Source organism: Dermochelys coriacea, chromosome 5 (genome assembly GCF_009764565.3).
Source record: "Dermochelys coriacea isolate rDerCor1 chromosome 5, rDerCor1.pri.v4, whole genome shotgun sequence".
NCBI lineage: Eukaryota > Metazoa > Chordata > Testudines > Dermochelyidae > Dermochelys > Dermochelys coriacea.
The window spans coordinates 126,570,049-126,591,104 of NC_050072.1; the positions used below are offsets into that span (position 1 = coordinate 126,570,049).

At 35.8% G+C, this 21,056-nt stretch overlaps 1 protein-coding gene across 4 annotated transcripts in view; it reads right to left on the bottom strand.

Moving 5' to 3' along the window:
- The window catches only part of ZCCHC7 (zinc finger CCHC-type containing 7), a 168,430-nt gene that overhangs the window by 22,000 nt on the left and 125,374 nt on the right, over nt 1-21,056 (bottom strand). For all 4 annotated transcript variants that reach the window (XM_043514563.1, XM_043514562.1, XM_038403014.2 and 1 more), the window contains one exon: nt 12,917-12,952. In XM_043514563.1, the coding sequence (XP_043370498.1) occupies nt 12,917-12,952 (36 nt within the window). The remainder of the gene's footprint in view (nt 1-12,916; nt 12,953-21,056) is intronic.

Genomic DNA, 21,056 nt, shown 5'->3' on the forward strand with positions numbered 1-21,056 from the left:
AAGTAAGTTAGCAAAAGCTTCCTTCTGAATCCCCAGAGACTACCTATATAGTGACACAAATGCACATATTTATGACAGTAACATAAATGCTCCTCTGAAGTAATGTGCAACATTAAGTGAAATCGTTTCCTGGAAGATATTATAGGGATCTATATTTTATTTGCCATCTTAAACATATCTGGGTCTTTATGACCGTATTTTTAAAATGCATTTCCTTTTTATATTTCTTGGTGCAAATGGACTGCATAAATAAGCAATGTGCTATGAGGCTTCAGACTAGCCGATAAACCCTTTCAATTTTCATGCCAGCTTCTTCTTTTGTAATTCAAATCTGGCTGGAAACTGGCAGCTCTGAAAACTGAAACAAGCACTGCCACAAATACCTTGTAATGCTATCGACCTTGTCTGCCCATGCAGTGAGAAAGGGGGATGCATATGTGTCTGCAGTCATCCAGATAACACAACTCATTTTTTGGGCGGGGGGGAGGGAATAACAGAAGCCAGCTCCGGACTGTGCACCAAAAGCAGTCATTACCAGGCAAGCTGGAGAATAAGTCTCTTCAAAATACACAGCGCATTTAAAAACCATATACAGGGCTCAGCCACTGCTTTCATTACCAATTTTAATTTAGCTCCTTCAGTTTGCCAGCCAGATAAACTCTTTAGTGCTGTTTTTTAATCTATTTGCCACATTTTCTGTTTAAGATTATAGTAATATGGGGCAGGAGAAGGAATCACTCTTAGAGGAAATAAAGAAATAGATCCGCTTATCAGCACCCATCAGAAAGTTCATTAATCAGCCAGGCTTTGTGCCCCCTAAATTGAAAGGTTAAATAATCCTCTCAGGAATATTTCTAGGCACCTCCACCAATTGTCCGGAGAGGAGCTGCCATTCACAGCACTCTGGATCGGTGACAGGGTATTTTACTACTGTTTGGACCCCAAACAATGACGGACAAATGGCCTGGCTTACAAAGAAACCTTTTAGTACAAGGATGGAAAAGGACCACAAGCTTTGATGTGGTGCGGGGGAGGGAGGAAAGGAGAGGGGAGGGAGAGGGAGGAGACATATGGATCCCTGTATATTTTATTTGAATGTTTATTAGTGTAGCTATCAAATACATTTATATACGCATACACACACACACTATATATATATATAACACACACATAATATACACTCACACTACTAAGAATATGCATGTTTACACAAGCATTTATACATTAATCTGAACACAAACATTTCCAATGCTTGTAAAATTAGGAGTAGAACAGAACTGAAGCTTGGTTATATTTATTAGCTAATACACTAGAGAGCTAAACAAACCCCAAGGTTTTAATTTTCACTGTCATTCTAAATGATTTACAGCTTCCCTTTTTTTTTTTTTTCCCCTTCTTCTAAACTATATCTGGTCTACTGGAACACCCTTAACCATGAGTAAAGCTTTATTCAAAAAAGGAATTATTTCTTTAAAATATGGTAGAATATGAAAACCATGCCTATTATGGTAGTACTTGAATACAACTGATTCTGAGAGAATGCGTTTCAGTCCCTTATAGCTGTGTTTTTGGAGTGTTATCTTGACATCAGATACTCAGGAGGAACAAATTATAAGTAAAGATTCCTATTTTAAAGATATATCAACTAGCTGTCAATCTGTATTGCCTTTGATTTTATTGATGAGTGAATGCATACAATATATTTAAATATCAGACTATTAAAAAGACAAGGTCATTTCCTTATACCTTTGGCACTGACACATGAACAGTATGATTACTAGCTATCCAAGTTAACGTTCATTTGGCAGGAAGCAGCGTCTACAATTTGATAGCTACATCCCTTAGGCATTCCCCTTTAAAGATATCGTATATATCCCAGACAGAAATTTTGTAATTATTTTTTTTGCCTATGCATTGAGTTCCTCATAACTATAAATTGCCTTCAAGGAAATATTTGATACACGTAGCAAAAATAATCCCTGGTCAAACAAATTCAAACCAATCTGTACATGAACTTCTTTGAAACTTCATATGGTGTTTAAATGTCTCTCTTATATACCCATTTCCATTGAAGAAGTCTTAATGCCTGTAGCTAGATTTTACTTTGTAACATGATTAGGGGCACTTTGACTAGCTATTCTAAAGTGTCTTAAAACAAAGCAGAAAATATTTTAATTTCCTCCAACGCCAATTAAATAAATACCCCAGACAGTAATCATGTCCCCAAATCATCCTTCTGAAAACTTCTATGCTCGCTGCCTCTCTCTCTAACACCCCTGTACCACCATCAGAAAAGCAGCATCAGTGGGATCTCATTTAACCAGGTTCTCTGGGCTGCCCATCAAAAAGTCAAACTGAAACCATACACCACTGTCAAATTCAGTATATCTAAATAAACAGAATAATTTAAATTCAATCTCTTTATAGACAGAAAATAATATAAACCCTAACATTTTAGAACTATTATGGCAATCTTCTGTTTCCAAGAAATCCTATGCTATATCGCTGGTTATTTAAAATGCCAGGGCAACAATTTACTAATAGAATTAACAGCACTGTCAAGACCAAAATAAAGCAAGAGCCATGTGCAGTCAGCATTGTCAGCTAAATAACTATAGTATGAGAATTTATCATAGGTACAGTATATATAACAAAATGATTAGAATCTACTGCAGATCCACAGATGAGGTACTAATGGAGAATATCCCATTCAAGTAGATACAGTCCAAACTGCAAAATCAAACGAGTAATTAAAAAAACATTTGTTGAGTCCTGGTGGTGGCGGAAACAACCAGCCAATGGCAGCAATGTCATGGGCTGTTTAAACTTGAAGCACTGCCGAAGTAAAGGAAAATATATTGTATAACTTTGCACATTTGAGAGTTACAGTCATGGCTTTTTGGAATAAATTTACTATACATTACAAACCAAATTAACATACTAAAATAAGTTAAAAGATGAAGGTCTAACTTCAATCCACAGAAGCCAAAAAATTCAGAGCCAAGAGACTTCTTACTTTGTCATACATATTTATTTTAACACGTGATCAATCAGATCACCCACTGTTCTGAGACTTCTCTAATACTGAAGTAAAATGGTGCCTATTCAGCCTGGAACTAAGCTCTTTAACTCTTAATATATGGAGCTTAGGGTTATATTTTAATCACTTTTATGGGTTTTTTTAAATTAAAACAAAACCAAGGTAAATGTCAGAGATAGTAACTTCTTCATTGACATGACAGGCCATACATAGATGTATTGCTGTTATTATTGACACGACAGACCGCTCGGAAATAAGTCAATAAATAGTTTTAGGGAATCAATCTGTAGATGATTAACATGATCAAGCATAACTTTAGAAAGTTATGGTCTAAAGTGTTTGAGTACTTAGCTGCTCCTTAATACATGGTTCATTGACAAGATAAACTCACAGCTCCTAAACAGTAATTACGGTCTATAAATGACAAGTAAAAGAGAGTTAAATACACATATTAATTGGTGCAATACATCATATCTTCTCCTCCCAGGTCACTGAATACTCACAGACTTTTTAACATGCAGATTATTTATATGATATAGTGCAGTAGTTTTAAATGATACTAAAACATACCATTTACAGACCATTACTCAGTGGACAACTGACAAGCAAAGAAGCCATTATTATTATGACAGGCAGACTCAAAATTCTTATGAATCAGAACAGGATGTCCATGTTTGAGTTAGCAGTTTACATCTTTAAATTTTTGTTTTAATTTTGCAATATTCAAAGGCATTTATCCACTTAAAACAGCAAAATGCAAATATTTTAAATTAAAAATATTTATACATAAATTTTATATAAAACAATGTAAAACCACAACATATTTTTTGTTTTTTCATAGAGAAAGCTTAGACACAACCTCATATATTTTAACCAAATTTAGTAAACTTTGATTCTGCACTCACAGCTTGTATGTCAAGATTCAACGAACATACATTTATGTAGATAACTTAAAGCATGAAAATGTACACCTACGCTTTACTGTAGGTGAACTGCACAGAATTATTACATACTCTCTCGGACTAAAGATTGTAAACATAAAATGCAGCAAATCTGACACTAATCTTCCACCCTATTTAGTTTACTGTTCAAATCATTAATACTTGTCAGCATAGAAATTAGCTAAATGAATGCTTAAATGTATCTTTTTTATTTTTAAAAAACGAAACAAGTGAAAGTAATCACCAGCACCATAAACATTACAGAAATGATAGCACATGTTAATCCTTTTAGTTAAATGAAGCTGCTGGTGGTTATATGAGGGAGAAGGCTTTTGACAATAAGATCTAAACATTAATTATTCTTTTTTCTACTTAAGTAACTATATATCCAATAATTCCAGTGCATCACAAAAATGTGTGATGAAAAGAGATTAATACAGGGCAGTTTAGTCATTAAGAACACAGAGATTCCTACTCCAGTTTTTAGTAAATATTTGGGGTACTTGTCATCCTTTCCCAGTTGTGTGAATGCCCTACCATTGGGATCATTGACAGTTACATGCATTGTACAACAGCCTTCAGAATAAAAAGGTGTTATTGTTAATTGAAATAAAAATTAATTTCACCCCCTGTAAAGCCAGGATCCTAATCTCCCACCCCACAGAAAGTACAGAGTTCCTTAAATATCTTTATTATGCATTCAGAAGACACATGGAAGTCACAGACATACTGAAGGATGTATCTTAACAAATGGAAATAGTTCAAGGGGCTACTGTACGTAGGTGCACAGAAGTTAGAAATGAAAAGAGTCTGATGAGATCAGTCCATCCATCTCTTCTGCCGTGGTGTAGGACTGTTTCCTACAGCACATCAAACCACAACTTATAATCAAGGCTTAAGCTGTACCACACCACTCCCCTACCCTAATCCGTACAATCACATAGTTTCAGCATAAAATGTTATAGAAAATATTCAGAAAATAACTTATGGTTAAATGGTTCAAATAAATGACAGTTCATTATTGTGCCACTTGCAGGTTCATATTCCAACAAGGTTAACTTTCACACGCTCTAACAACAGTTCAGAATTCTTAGAGTGCTTTAGAAGTGGACAAAACATACGGCTAAGGGCCAGATTCTCAGCTGCTGTAAACTGACAGTGCTCCACTGAACAGCTAGGACAATTTACATCAGCTGAGGATCCGGCCCTAGGTATAGAAAAAACATTAGGAACAGCATCAGCAGCTACTCCTCAAACAAACATAGTAACATAGGTGCCACTTAAATATATCTGCAATTGGAATTTTCTATTCTGTCTTTACTAGTAAAAACAAAACCTGATTATTGTGTACTTCAATTATTTCCCCTTATAAGCGGTTAGTTGCATCTAGTTCTAAACTTGTATTTTTCTGAGAAGGTAAGTATGTAAATAATACATGTTTGTAGACAATCAAAAGTTTAACATGAACTTTTTATTATTTATGAAGATCATTCATTTTGCATATAATACTTTAAATGCAGTTTAAAGTAAAAACTGGAAAACACTCAATCATTTTAACAATCAATCTCACCCACACCTGTAGTATATATTTTGGACTCATTATACAGTTAAAGTCACTATGTGTAGAGTGATCTAACTGCTAATTTATATCTCAAAGCTATCAGGGTAGCCTTTTGTATACTTTGGCTATTTGGAAATAAGACCAGCCCTAAGCGTTCCCTACCGTAACAGCAGTAAACGTACTCTGAATGAACCTTACAAAGAAGTCACAAGTAAGGAAGAAATAGCCATTAATAGGAAAACAATACTATGTACTGCAAAACAAAAACTAAACGAAAAAACAAAAACTAAAAATCTGACAAATCAAACCACTCCTGAATGATTTTTTTTTAAATAATGGAACGCTTATGAAGCATAATACCTTCATGGAAACATTTGCCAAAGGTCACACACATGTAAAAGCAGGAGGGATGAAATTTTCATAAACATTTGATAATTAAAAAAGTAACTCTACCAATTATTATTAAAGGGTTGGAACTTCTTTCTCCTAAACTAAACATATTTCAACATAAATTTTTAAGCCATGTGAGAACTTCACGCAACCCAAACATCTTAAACCACTTTTTCCTAAGTGCAGATGCTCTTGTTTTTTCCATTGCACAGAACATCACAAAGTCATCCTTATTTCAAATTCAAATGCCTTGCAATTCTGGGTTATCTTCACTGTAAATCATCCAGTAAAATGGCTATGTGAGTTCTGACATACAACTTGTGATGGGATGCCGTGTCTCTCCAAAGTATGTGAAAAATATATAATCTATGTCCAACAAAAGTAATATATTACAGTATTTTCTTAAAAAGAAGACGACACTGATCAGTTGGTGACATGTAATATAATTTACATAATCTTTACAAAGTTACTGCTCTAGAAACTTTAGGTCAGGTAATTCTAGAGGAGTTGATACCATAGTCATGTCCCAAGAGCCTCAATAATCCCATCCATGAGACAGAGCAGCAAGACTGGAGAGTAGCAAGACTTAATCTCTGCACCAAAATACTCTTTTCCAACCGTCATCTGCACAAAACCTACAAAGCCTTCTCTAGTTTCCAAATCTGCCAACTCTCAAGCTTAAATATTTTTTCACAAACACTATATTTTAAAAACTCTTTCTGAAAGTCACATTTTTAAGGATTTAAATTGATTTGAGTCTAGACTGCTTACATTTTTATTTCAGAAAAAAGGTGGCAGGCCATGTAGAATTGTAATAATGGCACACAAAGAAATCAGAGTGCAAAATTTAAACACAAAAGATGTATTGTCCCTTCATGTCTTTTACGCACACAGGCCAAAACAGCGACTTTCTGGTTCACCTTTTTTTATGTAAGTGGATTAAAAGTAAGATTAACAAACTGTCAAAAAATGTGTTAATGATAGCGTCAGTTGGTTAAAAATTCTGATGGCTGTAAAACTCTGTTGGTGGCCATCTTGGACTAGGGGTTGTAATATACATGAAACTAGCAGAGACAGGAGATGGGGGAGGGGACCCTTACTGCTTGAACACTGGAAGAGGAAGAGAGGTATTATCAAGGATGAGCTATCCTTATGGAAACAACCCTCCTAAAAACAGCAGGATTTTTTTTAAAAGTATATCTACACATCTGGAAATACATTAGAAAAACAAGAAAGCAACTATGCTTTGTCCATCTGCTGGGCTTTACCTTTCCTTAGTCTTGCCACATGTATTTCCTGAAGAAGGCCATATAGATATTAGAAAGATTAATTTCTGTTTCATTATTGTATGTAGATTTTATTCTTGGATTGTGCTTGCTATATGCTTCAGTGTATGAATGAATTAGATTACAATATGCTATGATAAAGTACAACATATGTAGTCAGAAAAAAATGAAATTATACAATGTGAATGCAAATTTTATTTTATGCCAAACATTATAGTGTCCATGTTTTTCCTGGTGCGTAATGTCGTGTGCCCCATATCAGGTGAATATAGGATACATTTTGTCCCATTTTTCAGCTTGAATAATAAAGATACAAATATGTGCTTTTGTACCTTAAACAAAATATTATGTGTTATTTAAAAATAAGCTTTGTCCTACATTTTTCATAGTTATCCCTTATTTGACTGAAAGGTAAATGCTCCATTAAAAAATACGCATACGCATACACGCTATACCCACATACACACACTATACCCACACACACAGAGCCGAATCCCACTCATTTTACTTACTTTAGTAGATTCCCTAAACCAGGACTTCTCAACCATGGGTACACAGAGGTCTTCCAGGGGTACATCAACTCATCTAGATATTTGCCTAGTTTTACAACAGGCTACGTATAAAGCACTAGCGAAGTCAGTACAAACTAAAATTTCATACAGACAGTGATGTGTTTATGCTGCTCTATATATTATACATTGAAATGTAAGTATACTATTTATTTAAATAGATTAATTTTATATGGTAAAAATGAGAAAGTAAGCAATTTTTCAATAATAGTGTGCTGTGGCACTTTTGTTTATTTATGTCTGATTTTGTAAGCAAGTAATTTTTAATTGAGGTGAAACTTGGGGTTCACAAGACAAATCAGACTCCCGAAAGGGATACAGTAGTCTGGGAAGGTTGAGAGCCACGGCACTAAGCTATTCATAGATTTACAGATTCCAAGGCCAAAAGGGACCATTGTGATAATCTAAGATGACCTATATAGCACGGATCAGGGAACTTCTCCAAAATAATTTCTGGAGAAGATTTAAAAAAAATAATCCAATCTTGATTTTAAAATTGTCAGTGATGGAGACCCACCATGACCCTTGATAAATTGTTCCAATGGTTAATTACTCTTGACATTCAAAATGTTTGCATTATTTCCACTCTGAATTTGTCTAGCTTCTACTGCCAGCCACTGGATTGCCTTTCTCTGCCACACTGAAGGTGAACTGGATTCAGCCCAAAGCCCCACCCATGTAGATACATATCTAGTGCTGTGGCATTTTTTTCAGAAGTACTCTACAGCAGTAGTTATCTTCTGAAGCGGGCAACATTGCTGTGTAATAACAGGGCTATCTACTATTAATTGTTTAAGGTAGTGTTCACATAGCGTTCAAGGAATTTTCCAGGCTCTCCAGAAGGCCTGGTCTCGGTCCCAAGCACTTCACAATCTAAGGATACAGTCTATACAGTCAAGAATGAGTACAAATCTGTTTGGTGTATTTGTAGGTGTGGGGGTCTCCAAGAAGTGCAAAGTTACCTAAAAGAGGAACTGCCACGGGGAAAAAAGAAAGCAGATCAGATTAAATATACAGTGCATTTTTAGGTCAAACAACAAAGCTGAACAAAATTATCCAAAAATGTAAGTTAGAAGATAAATCCGGTTTGTCACCAGAGCAGTTCCACTAACTTCAGTACGCACTATTTTTGTAACTAAAGTGGGAAAGATTTTTCCTAGACCTGTATCTGTCCAGAGCAAAATATTCTACAAACACATATACAATTCTAGTTTGGGTCGTGAGTAGTTTATAAACAGAAATGAAAAATAACAGGAAGATAGAATTTAGAAAGAGGCTAATATTCTTAAAATGAATTGCTATGACTGAAAGTGCTCTTTACTAGTCCTGATATGAAAGAGATGAGAGCGATGGTACGTTCTTCGCATCAGAGACTGCATCTTTCTGAGTATTTGTAACTCATCTTGCAAAACCAAGCCACCAATCCCAATTGGTGCCACTGGCTACAACCATAATAAAATCATGAACGACAATACTATTTCTTCAGTCAGAGTTATAGGTAGTTTTCCTAAGGCTCAGGGACAGTGCACTGTAGGACTGAACTTGTCTAAAGGGCCTTTAAAAATTATTTTTTTGTAGGACTGTGATTCTTCATATTCTAGCATTATTTATATCTGGCCAAAATACTGTAAAATTATATTTACTGGATTTTGAAAATCAGCTTCTTGTATTATTACCCTACTACTATGATAATAACGAGTTTGCTAAATGTATAACTGTGTATCTATCATTTATTGCATGCAGGAAACAATGAGGGAAAAAAAACCATAAAAATGTGTTGACAACTTTATTTTATCTTTTCTGAAAAAAGAAGAAATATACAGAATAGGCACAATGAAAATTATTTAATCACATTTTAAATCATCATCAAAACTGGTCATTAAATATTATCCTGATTCACAATATGTAATGTGATTAATGTTTTGGTGATTGACTGATTTTACAGAGTAATTCTAGTTATAGTTGAAAGAAATTTCAAGAACCTAACCGTGCCCAGTTATAAACCTTTGATTATCACAGAGCCTTTAAATTTAAGCTTCATTAATATGATTTGTCTGTTTTTTTCTGACAAGGAACAAACTAAAATATTCTGCTCATAATTCTTTTTGCCATTTCAACTGCCTCTTAAAATATTTTAAATTCTAACAAAAAGAAGCTGCCAGCAAGACATTTCTGACAATTATTACAAATTTTTTTTAAAAAAGAAAAGGAGTACTTGTGATGCATCCGATGTATCCGATGAAGTGAGCTGTAGCTCACAAAAGCTTATGCTCAAATAAATTTGTTAGTCTCTAAGGTGCCACAAGTACTCCTTTTCTTTTTTGCGAATACAGACTAAAACGGCTGCTACTCTGAAAAAAGTTTTTTTAGTGTTTCGAAATTTCCAACCGTAGAGTTTAAACTAAAACCAACCATAACAGTAGCAATAGAATTATTATTATGTACTCATTGTTCCTACTGAAGCTACACTGAAGTGCAAGAGCTACTATGAGTCAATAGATGGCAGTCCACCTCTTAGAAAAGAGACAAATAATGAATAAAATCATCAAAAGCGTCACAAAGAGACAAGAATTGGGTGCTGTTGTTTTTAACAAGCTTTCAGAGTCATTAATTAAGAACATTTAAAGAATGTATGTGCATTTAAACACAATTTTTATATGGACCTTTGGCAAAGCAGTATGATAGAAGTGGTTTTAAAAGTTCATAAACATGGCACATATTTGTATAAAATATAACCGTTGCTCTGCTTGGGTTGATGTCTATATATGTTATGCACATTATCAGTTTACAATTTTCCCAAATTCAGTTTGAACTCAGTTGTTAATTTGCTATATATATTGTTAAGGTATGAAAAAACCTGAATCTAACATGAGTACATATACCTGTAAAGATACATGCATATTCTCCAAAAATAATAAATGCAAGTATTTTTCTTCTCTTGCATTACTTGTTTAGAAATCTGTATTTATAGCAAACTATGATGGAATTGTAAATTGAAGACTGCAGTTAAACAGTGGAATGCCTATTTGAGAGCAAACAACTTTACCTTTTAGTCATACTTATGTAAAAGAAATAGACAACAACTCTATTCAAAACTGTTTCAGCATCATCCTGAATATTATTTGCTTCTGTTGCAGTTTAGATCTAGAGAGAATTCTTAAGTGAAAAAAGAAAAAGTTGATCTCCTGACGTGTTTAAGTAGTTCAATAATATAGATTCTCTGAACTATAGCCTCTATTTTAAATGTCAACTATGTCTTTGTTGTCAACAAAAGTTTTAAAAAAAGTATAATCGATTTGCTTTAATTAATGTTAGTGCCTGTCAAAATGAGATCATCACTTAAAGTTGCAAACAACATGGATAATTTAGTACTAAAAGTAAAGGCATTTATAAGAAACAGATAGGGACTAAATATTTAGTAATGAAATAGGAAATATTTATATGTATGATATATTTAACATTTCAAAAATTTCTTCTCTCACAGCAGAGTGTACCCCCAAAGCAATATTTTTCCAACAAAGTAATAATTTTTCCAATATGACATTTCACGCATAGCTCCAAAAATGTTAAAGTAGATCTTCTGTTGGTGGATATTGTTAATTTCACACACATTGAAAGTATAAAGTAAAAATTTCCCTGCAAATTAGTTGGCTACAATTCTTCATGGTGAAAAAGCTCAGATTGTTGTCAATGACTGTCAGGAAGAATCTGTTTTTAGCCTTTTAAAAAGTAAGAATTTTTGTAGTGTTGATTATAACTCTTCTCTGAGTAATTGTTCTATGTCCAAAACAGGCCCAAATGACAAAATGTATTTTGACATATTAGCTGAAACCTAATTCATCATCACATTATTGCATAAATACAACTATGTGATTTTTAGATTCCAAGTTCCATAAGGGATCTAACAAACCATTTTAACACTTCCTTTTCTGGAGCATAAAAATTATAAAGGATTGAATCTTTTCTTTTGAGTATCTTTAAATAAATAAAGCAAACAACAATATAAAGTGAATGCAACTCAACCTATTCTTATTACATCTTCTTTAATCTGATAATTTAAGAGAAAAGAAAATATTCATACAGAAATGGAGATTTCCAGAGTGAATGTTTAAAAAAAAACCCCTAAACACAGGAAAGATTTTCAACAGAGTGTATCCTTTACTATTAAATTTAGCTGCTAAAACAGAAAAGAGAAAGTTCCAACATGTTGAAAAGGCACATGGAACAGATTTAAAGTACATCCTATAGCAGTATTCCCTTACTGAAAAGAAAAGCCTGAAAACCACAGCACAACAAAAAGTACTGGATAAACTTTCTGCTTTGTTTAATTGTACAAGGATGACAGTGGTTATAAAGTTATTCCAGTTAAACACACATTTTCCTTATGTTGAAAAGAAGTCATAGGCAAGGCCTAAGTTTTTATACATAAATGTGTGTGTGTGCGCGCGCGCGTATAAATAGTATTTAAGGTTTGTAGTGTAGATCAATTAGACATTATTCTAAACAAGTTAAATATTGTTTTCAGACTCCACATTAGTTAATGTAGGTGCAGTTTGTTTAAATTTTCCCTGCGTTTTGCATACAAAAAATTTAAAAACTGAATAATTTATTTGTAGTGTGTAGTAGTTATTTTTATAACTAAAGATCAACTAACCAGGTGCCAAAGAAGAAGTGGCAGTTGATTTCTTCTTTAAGAATCATTTACAAAGATTTCAAAGTTTATTTCTAAAATTCACATTCCATTCTCTAGGTAATGTTCTTTAATTCAAAGTTAAAGAAACTGCCTTGTAATATGGGGATTTGACAACCAAATCTGGGAAACACTGAGACAGGAATACTGTTATACCCCAGTATAAAACTAAACTTTCTTTTTGCAATGTATACACTAAATGCAGTTATGGAGAGGAAAATGATATGATGCAGTCATTAATTATGTAGTAATAAAAAATAATCAGAACTTCTAAGAACGCATAAAAAGGGACAGTGTATTATTGCAGTCTCCAGTTCAAAAACTCTTCAGATATTTATTATCTTCCTGAAGAAGATGCTTGTCTATATTTTACGGTCAGCAGTTCACAGAAGAGTAAATAGGTTGGGTACAAGAAAATAAAAAAGGTGTTTCTACTTACTGTTAGGTGATACTGCCTCCATATTTCTGGGCAAGCCTGGAAAATAAAATATGATCAGCTGGGGCATGAAACAAGGTGCTTTACAGCCTGTTGGTTTTGGCATAACACAGTATCCACCGGTGTCGGTCACAGGAAATAAGAAGCTTAACTGAAAGGGTCTGCATTTCAGCTTCAAAAACCTGGCTAGACAGTTTAATTGAATTTTACACTGGTTTAACACACTCCCTGCCATTGTCAGAAAGCCAGTAACAGTTTTCTCTCTCCCTTTCTCTCTTAAGGTTAGAAGTTTTGGAGACTAAACATGTTTTTAACTGTCATAACTATTATTACTATAAAACAAACCCAAACACAGCAGACTAAAATTCTGCATGTAGGGTATAGAATGTGTTTTGTAACATTTGAAACCTACATAATGTTTTGGAAATTAATTCAGCAGTTACTTTGCTTTAATACAGAAGTGAATTTAAAATTATGTTGCTATTTTTGTACATGTCTGAATCCTAATCAAAGTATAATTGTTACAAGTAATAATCCTCAGTAGCCTAATGTCAGATGAGATGTAAACAAGGAGCATAACAGATTGCTTTAATGCTTCTATTTTTACAATGGCTTGCTGTCTCCTGTTTTGATCTTTGTCCATCTTGTTCACAAACTTCAAAGCATAGTCCATGGTAAAAACTATATATAAAGTAGATTTTCTATAACAGCAATTTAACAGTAGACTTGAAGAAAGCACAGAACGTGGGAGAGAGGAAATGTGAAACTTTTTTCTTAAAAACAAAATAAAAATGTATTGAGAATCAATCAGACATGGCTGCTAAATATTTTCCTAATATTCCTTAATATTTTTATAAAATTTACAATGGCTTTTCTGATTCTGATTTTATACACATATCAGAGCCAGAAACAAATACCTATTGCTAATTTGACTGTTATACATGTCAGAACCAGGTGTGTGTTTGTCACATATACACATTCAGCTATATAACAATTATCTGCGCACTATCTTTCATTTCTTTATAACGCCTCATTTACTGTGGAAATAATCTCTTGGTCATTTGAACGATTTCCCATTTGGTTTGTAAATCTCAATTCTGAGGGTTTCCATCAGAAATCTTGGTTATTTCATGTTTTCCAGACGGTATCATGTAGTTTTAACTTCCAACTCTCAAGTCCCCTGTTTTGTAAATTTATATTAGTAACATTTCTTAAGATTTTTGAAACAATCCTTCTCCCATGTCTCATAAATGCTTTCCTTTAGTTTTACAGAGAATTTACATTAAAATACAAACAATTAACAAAATGTAATGGAACTTCTAAAAAATAAAAGGTAGTGCCAGTGGCCCTGAGGCATGCAATCAGAGATACACAGTAGGTTTTCTCCAAATGGGCTGAAAATTTTATTATTTATTATACATTTACTAGTAATGCAATTTTCTGGAGAGAAAAATGTACACTTTGTGCGCTGCGACTGTTCCACACATTCTGTCTTATTAAAATATTCTATGTAAATATTTGTATTTTATATTAACATTATTTTTGTAAAGAAACAGTAGGATGCATTACATTTCTGGGCATTTCATGTATGCATTACATACAACATGTGACAGTTTAAAAACACTCAAGCTATCCTGGAATACAAACAAAAGGATTTACCACCTTCCTAAAATGGATACTAGTTTGGCACTTACACAGGATTAGCAAGGGTAGCAGGCAGTTATTTATACATTAGTTCTGGGTAGTTTTCGATTACCACAGTGTTCCCAGAATAATATGGTTGAAAAATCGCAATCAATGAGTTGTCATATACTGGCAAAATGCCACTCTGCTATATGACCTTTACTTACGCAGCAGCTATTTAATAAAAAAAAATTACTTGGTTTTAGAATAATCATTTTGTGACTCTGGATATGAAGACACTATTTACTGTGGAAATTTGTTGCTAAGAAGTAAGAAACTTATATCTCCTACAACTAGTAGTGCTTAAAAAACATTTAAAAGGCACAACCTCACCTCACCCAGCAACTCTATCTAAAAAGAGCTAGTATTATTATTGCTCTTATCTCTATGTGCATTTTAAGGCTGTGGGGGAAAAAAGAGGTGAAAATTTAAAGGAAAACTGAACTGGCATATTTCTATATTCACAAGGCAAATAAGTGAACACTTTCATAATCAAAATACAATTCAGGTGGTTTATGCAACAGTCCAAAATGGATGACAGGCTAAAAAATAGCCATAGTTTTAAAAACATAATAATAATCTTGAGACTGACTTCATGCACAACTCATAACCACTGTCTGTGCCTCTTCCTTATCACAGAATGACCAAGTATATATATATATTATATATATTATATATATAATAATATATATAACAATGACTACAGAATACGGGCTTCTCAAATGAAGCAAAGTGGCTTGTTATGGAAAAGAGATAACCAAATACAACCACCACTGAACCTGTGATTTTTCTTATTTATTTAAAAGTATTTAATCATGATAGCCCTCATTTAAAGAAAGGCCCTTGTGGTATACATGTAGGATGGAAGTGTGATGAACTTCATTAAAATAAAATTGCATTTATTTCCTGCCCCAGTGGTCTGACCTTACTAGCATTTAGATGTATGAACACAAAAGGTTCCTATACTCTTAAAAGCAGCCCCTACCATCTTACTGCTGCATAAAACACAAACAAAGTATACTTTTAAATCCCTTTAACTGAATCTGCACACCCTTTTTTAAGTTCTGCACAATTAGTTTTTCCTCTGTTACATTCTTTCTTCTGACATCATATGAATAACTTGGAATGGTTATTATTGATAAAATTCAAACATGAATCAACTAAGTTTGCCACACCAGATGAATCAAGAGTTTATATTGTGCATTTCGACCCATATTGAATTTTATCAGGTGCTAATTATTGTTTTACCAGAACAATAGCTTAATGCATCTGTTGTTTAATTCCCACTTCCCTATTCTCAAATGTGAACATCAAAGAAAATAAAACACTCAATCTTAAACAGCCCCTGACAGCAGACCAAGACTCAAGTGCTCAATAGACAAGGCCCTTGCCACCAGTTCTCATATTTCCACAACAATGAACAAACACAAAAACAGCACTAAGCGGCCTTTCCTCCTTTTCAGCTCCCTTGGCCAGTTGTCTGCTTGTACTAGAGAGAACCCTTGAACACAGCCCTGCTGGGAACACAGCACAGGAGAAAGGATTAGCCTTACTAACATGCTAGCATTTGCAAAAGTGAAGAAAAAAACCACAGTACTGTATTTGGTATATGAATAACCAAAATGTATGAGCTGACAAGAGACCAGGACAGGCCTATGGCTCCCCGGGAGAAAATGTAGCTGTGATGAGTGACAGGGCTTTCAGGAAATATGTTCACAATCACAGACAGTGAAGGCCATGACCTAGATCGTTTAAGAGCTTGTCTTGTCAAATTATCAAAAGCTTCTTCCTCTCTGAATAAAGAGTGACATAAGTGAGTGTCAGAAAGCTGCAGGCTGACAAGCCAAGCATACAATAACAGAATGCACGTCACATACTTGCCGAACATCGCCACGGCTAGCGGCAAATCTTAATGAGAGCGCGGCTGGCCCATGAGACTTGGGTCCCTGCTGGCACAGCTACTCATCTCACAAAAATCCTTCAGCTCCAAGTCAGTTATATTCTGACACAACGACTACAATTACTAAACACAACTTTTTAACAGAATCCTCTGGTGCTTTGTCAAAGCGGCTGCTGTTAGAAGCTGCCCCACTTCAAAACAAAAGATTTAATAAAATGAGCCATATTCATGACTTTTGTATGATAATTAGTGCACAAGAACAAGAGTCACTTTTTGACAGTTCTTAAATAAATAGATAGAGAGGCTCTTTCCCAATAACATGTCTCACCTGGTCACTCTCCACTCACATCCCACAAAACAGAATTAGACTATTTTACCTCAGGGATTGAAAGGACTCTTGGCAATATTTACTTATGATTATGATTAGACAGAACATTTCTCAGGAGTAAAAGAAAAAAGCAACTCAAGGGAAAACTTGTGACTTCTGGACAGAAAAAGACTGCCAGAGGAGGAGTTCGCAAAAAGAAAAGGAGTACTTGTGGCACCTTAGAGACTAACAAATTTATTAGAGCATAAGCTTTCGTGAGCTACAGCTCACTTCATCGGAGGAGTTGTGTGAAATCAGAAAAAACGGGTAGAAATCCCTGCTTTTTTTCAAGAGACTCTTTAGAAAGGGGCGAGACAGATAAGGTTGAGGTTACATAATATAGCGGGGAAGTGGGGAAGGAAAAAAGTGAATAGGCAAGGCTCTTATCACTAGTGGCAGAACTCTCAGGTTTTTCTAGCCACTTCAGCTGACCTTGGTCTTCGGAATGCCCACAGGTATACTTGATTCCATAGATATCCAGTAGTTAAGCAAACAACTGGCCTGTGCTATTTGACAGCGTAGTTATTTAAAATGACAGACATGAAGAAAAACCCAAACATCATAACGAAGACATTAACAGAAAACTCATCCTGAAACATGTATAATTCCAATAAGTTAAACTTTCAGAAAAGGCCTCATAGGAAGAAAGTACATCAGAGCGTTATGCTACACAGTGATATATTTACATATACTTTTGCTTTTTGAGGAAAACAGCTGAATAAATAGCGTGGGAGGCACACACCTATTATACATGAAATCAATACAAGGCTGGAGGCTGTAGCATGGCCAAAGAGTTGGAGCAGGGGACTAAGAGGCAAGAGATAGGGGTCTATACTCTCTGCTAACTCAAGGGGTGACCTTGAGCAAACCATGGACTTTCTGTGGACTAGTTTCTCCATCTGTAAAAGGAAAAATGGGACCTTATTTGTGCATTTTATTTCTAGAAACCTCCATGTCAGAAAGTCTTCACTGAGGGATGCTCCCTGCCTCAACAGCAATTGAGAGTTAGACCAGATCTTTGGCTCTGAGCCTGGGGCTTAGGGTCATCCTGCAGGAATGACTCTCAAGAATGACAGCATTGTTCAGTTTGGAAACTGATTATACAACAGTCAAGAAGTGTTAATCAAACTGTTTGCAGTAGATTTGACAAGAAATTTAGGGAAATTTAGGGATTTCCTAGGTGAACACACTTTTCCCTTTCAAATTATTTAACAAGCATGTGACAGCCAGAAATATCTGTGGATGTAATGCAAACTTCCAAAGGACATGGAATATTTTAGAAGTAAAATTCATATGTAAGAATTTTTCCTCCCCTTCCCTCCACATCAGTCTGAAGTTCAATCAGAAAACAATTTATCATTCCGGTGGGGGGGGGAGGGGAAGAAATCAATTGAATGATGTAGAAATTGGAAGGGAAAGTAAGGGGCTATTGGGGCATCACACTTTGTACCACCCACCTACCAAGTATGGCATCTGCAAGGGTGTGGATATTTGCTCTAGAGTGCTTTGAGAAAAGTGTGGGGGGAGGATCACATAGCAACCTTGAAGATCTCACCATAGATGGTGCACAGTTTCTTAGAGTGAGCAGCAATAAGCTTAGGAGCTGTACCTGAGCCTTTGAATGCCTCTGCTATATACATCTTTTATCCCCTGTATGTCCCTTTTACTTCCTTAGGATGTTTGGATTCAGACAAATCTTCTGAGAAAGATTATGGTGACCTTCAGAAAGGAGGACTGGTCATTTTCAAGAACTGCTATGCCCTGGTAGAATATGTATAACTGAGGCTCCAAAGAGCACATGCCACGCTCTGAAATCCCTAAGGCTGAGGACATGGCATGTAGGCAAGAGATTTCCAGTGAGAAAAGGTCTTCCAGTGGGAACACATGCTGACTGCAAAGACTAGAAGAGTGGTTTATGTGGACCTGTAGTACACAGTTGAAGATCATGTCAAGAATCTGAGTAGTAATGGAGCACTGATGATAGTGGTGGTCCTGAGGAACCTATTTTGTGAGAGTGATTAGAGATTCTCCAGGGTTTGTTACAGCGCAATATACTTACAGTTGCAGACTTGTCTTTCTGAAGTGTTAGCAAGGAGCCAAGCCTCCTTGTAGAAATGTTAGAGTGTCCTTTACTTTAAGCTGACTTTGCTCCAAGATGTCTTTTGGGTGCCAATATTTGAATCTCATCCAAGTGATTTGTAGTCATCATCTGTCTGTCTGCTCCAAGATGCTAGGAGAGTGTTTATCACCTTATTCGAATATCTGAGTTCCCTACTGCTCAGTTTTCGCAGCACTGGATTTTGGTGCAGGGTATGCTCCTGTTGAAATATGTTCTTTTGTGTTGGGATCTTGAGAGGAGATTCCAGTTACGGCTTAATCAGGCCTGAGGACTGAGACCTGAGAGCTATTGAGAAGGTAACCAAACTCACTAGCCTGTTTGTTTGCAAATTATTTAGCATCTTCACACTTGCATGGAGAAGGAGGCCCTGAAGCCACTTCTGAACTTAGGTGTCCAGATTTCCCACTTTTAAGTGCATCTTCCTCATGTAGTATCTTTTGGTTTTCCAACTGGACCTGAATACCAAGAGGTTCATCAGGACTTCCAACCTGCTTTGTGATGCTCTGCAAAAATGGCTGGCTCTGACTACATCCCTTCAGGTCTAAGTACATTCTGCAGAGCCAGTCAACTCTGACTTTTCTTTTCCTTTGATGTGTAGAATCCTGAGGGACAAAACGAGAGCTTCAGCCCAGGACATGATCCAGGCTTCCATGAGAAGTGCTGAAGATTTCTGTTTTCTTATCAAAGAGGTATTGCCCTTCAAACCCTCCTCAGAAAAGGAAAACATTTTTGGAGTTCAGCAATTTTGAGAACTTAGAAGACAACGAAAAAAAGAAAAGGAAAATATTTAGTTGTTTTTTTAATCCTGTAAAAAAACTCTGCTACATAAGGAGGCCTGATGTATGCCATCTGTATTGGCATGAAGATCCAGAATTCTGGAGAGCTCTTCCTGAGGGGTAGTTTAAACCCACACACAGAAGAAAAGTTGTGGTCTGCCTCCAGTTGCTGTTGATAGAAGGAACACCACAGGGTGAAGACTGACACAGAATTGACAAAGGATAGAGATAAAAATGATTACACCATTTTGTAAAGTTCTTTGAGATCTTTGGATAAAGAAAGGGACTAGGGCAAAAGCCCTATAATCCCTCTCACAGAAAGCTACCAACTGGGGATGATGGTAGATCTGAGGGCACTAGGAATACCTGATCACTCTGCCTTTCAAAAGAAATTGCAAGTAGCAACGACACATTGTGTTACCCAAGAAACCAGAAGCTTTTTTTAATTTGGAAAAGTTTAGCTAGTAGAGAAGCTGTGGTCTAAAGTATGCCAAAATCTAAACTCTGAAGTTTCAGAATGGCCATCTACATTATAAGAATGGAACAGTGTATTTTTTAAATAGTAGTATGATTGACTGTAGCTCTGAAGTGCTCTGACATAAATGGTCCCTAAAAGATATTTTCCTACCCTATTTGAGGAATTTTCTTGTCCTTCCACAATTCTACTGTTAGAATAATGAGTATGTGCTGAAATACTATCTGTACTAGATGTGAACAGGTTACTTGATGGAAAACTGAAAAATATGTTTTTAAGTTTCATGTTGTCATTCTGAAATATTGGAAAAGTAGGTGTAAGACAGATATTTTGAACAGACCTAATTTTTATTCTCTCCCTAAATCATCCTCATTCTCATCTGATTCTTTTCTACACCTTATATCAGTGGTGGGCAAACTTTTTGGCCTGAGGGCCACATCAGGGTTGCAAAATGGTATGGAGGGCCGGGTAGGGAAGGCTGTGCCTCCGCAAACAGCCTAGCCCCCGCTGCCAATCCACCCCCTCCCATTTCCCGCCCCCGACTGCCCCCCTCAAAACCCCCACCCCATCCAACCCCCCTGCTCCTTGTTCCCTGACCACTCCCTGGGACTCCACGGACCCCCCCCCTCTGGGACCCACCCCCTATCCAACCCCCCCGTTCCCTGTCCCCTGACTGCCCCAACCCCTATCACCCCCACCCCTGACAGGCTTTCCGGGACCACCGACCCATGCAATCCCCACCACTCCTTGCCCCCTGACTGCCCCCCTCCTGGGACCCCTGTCCCTAACTGCGCCCCCAGGACCCCACCCCCAACCCCCCTGC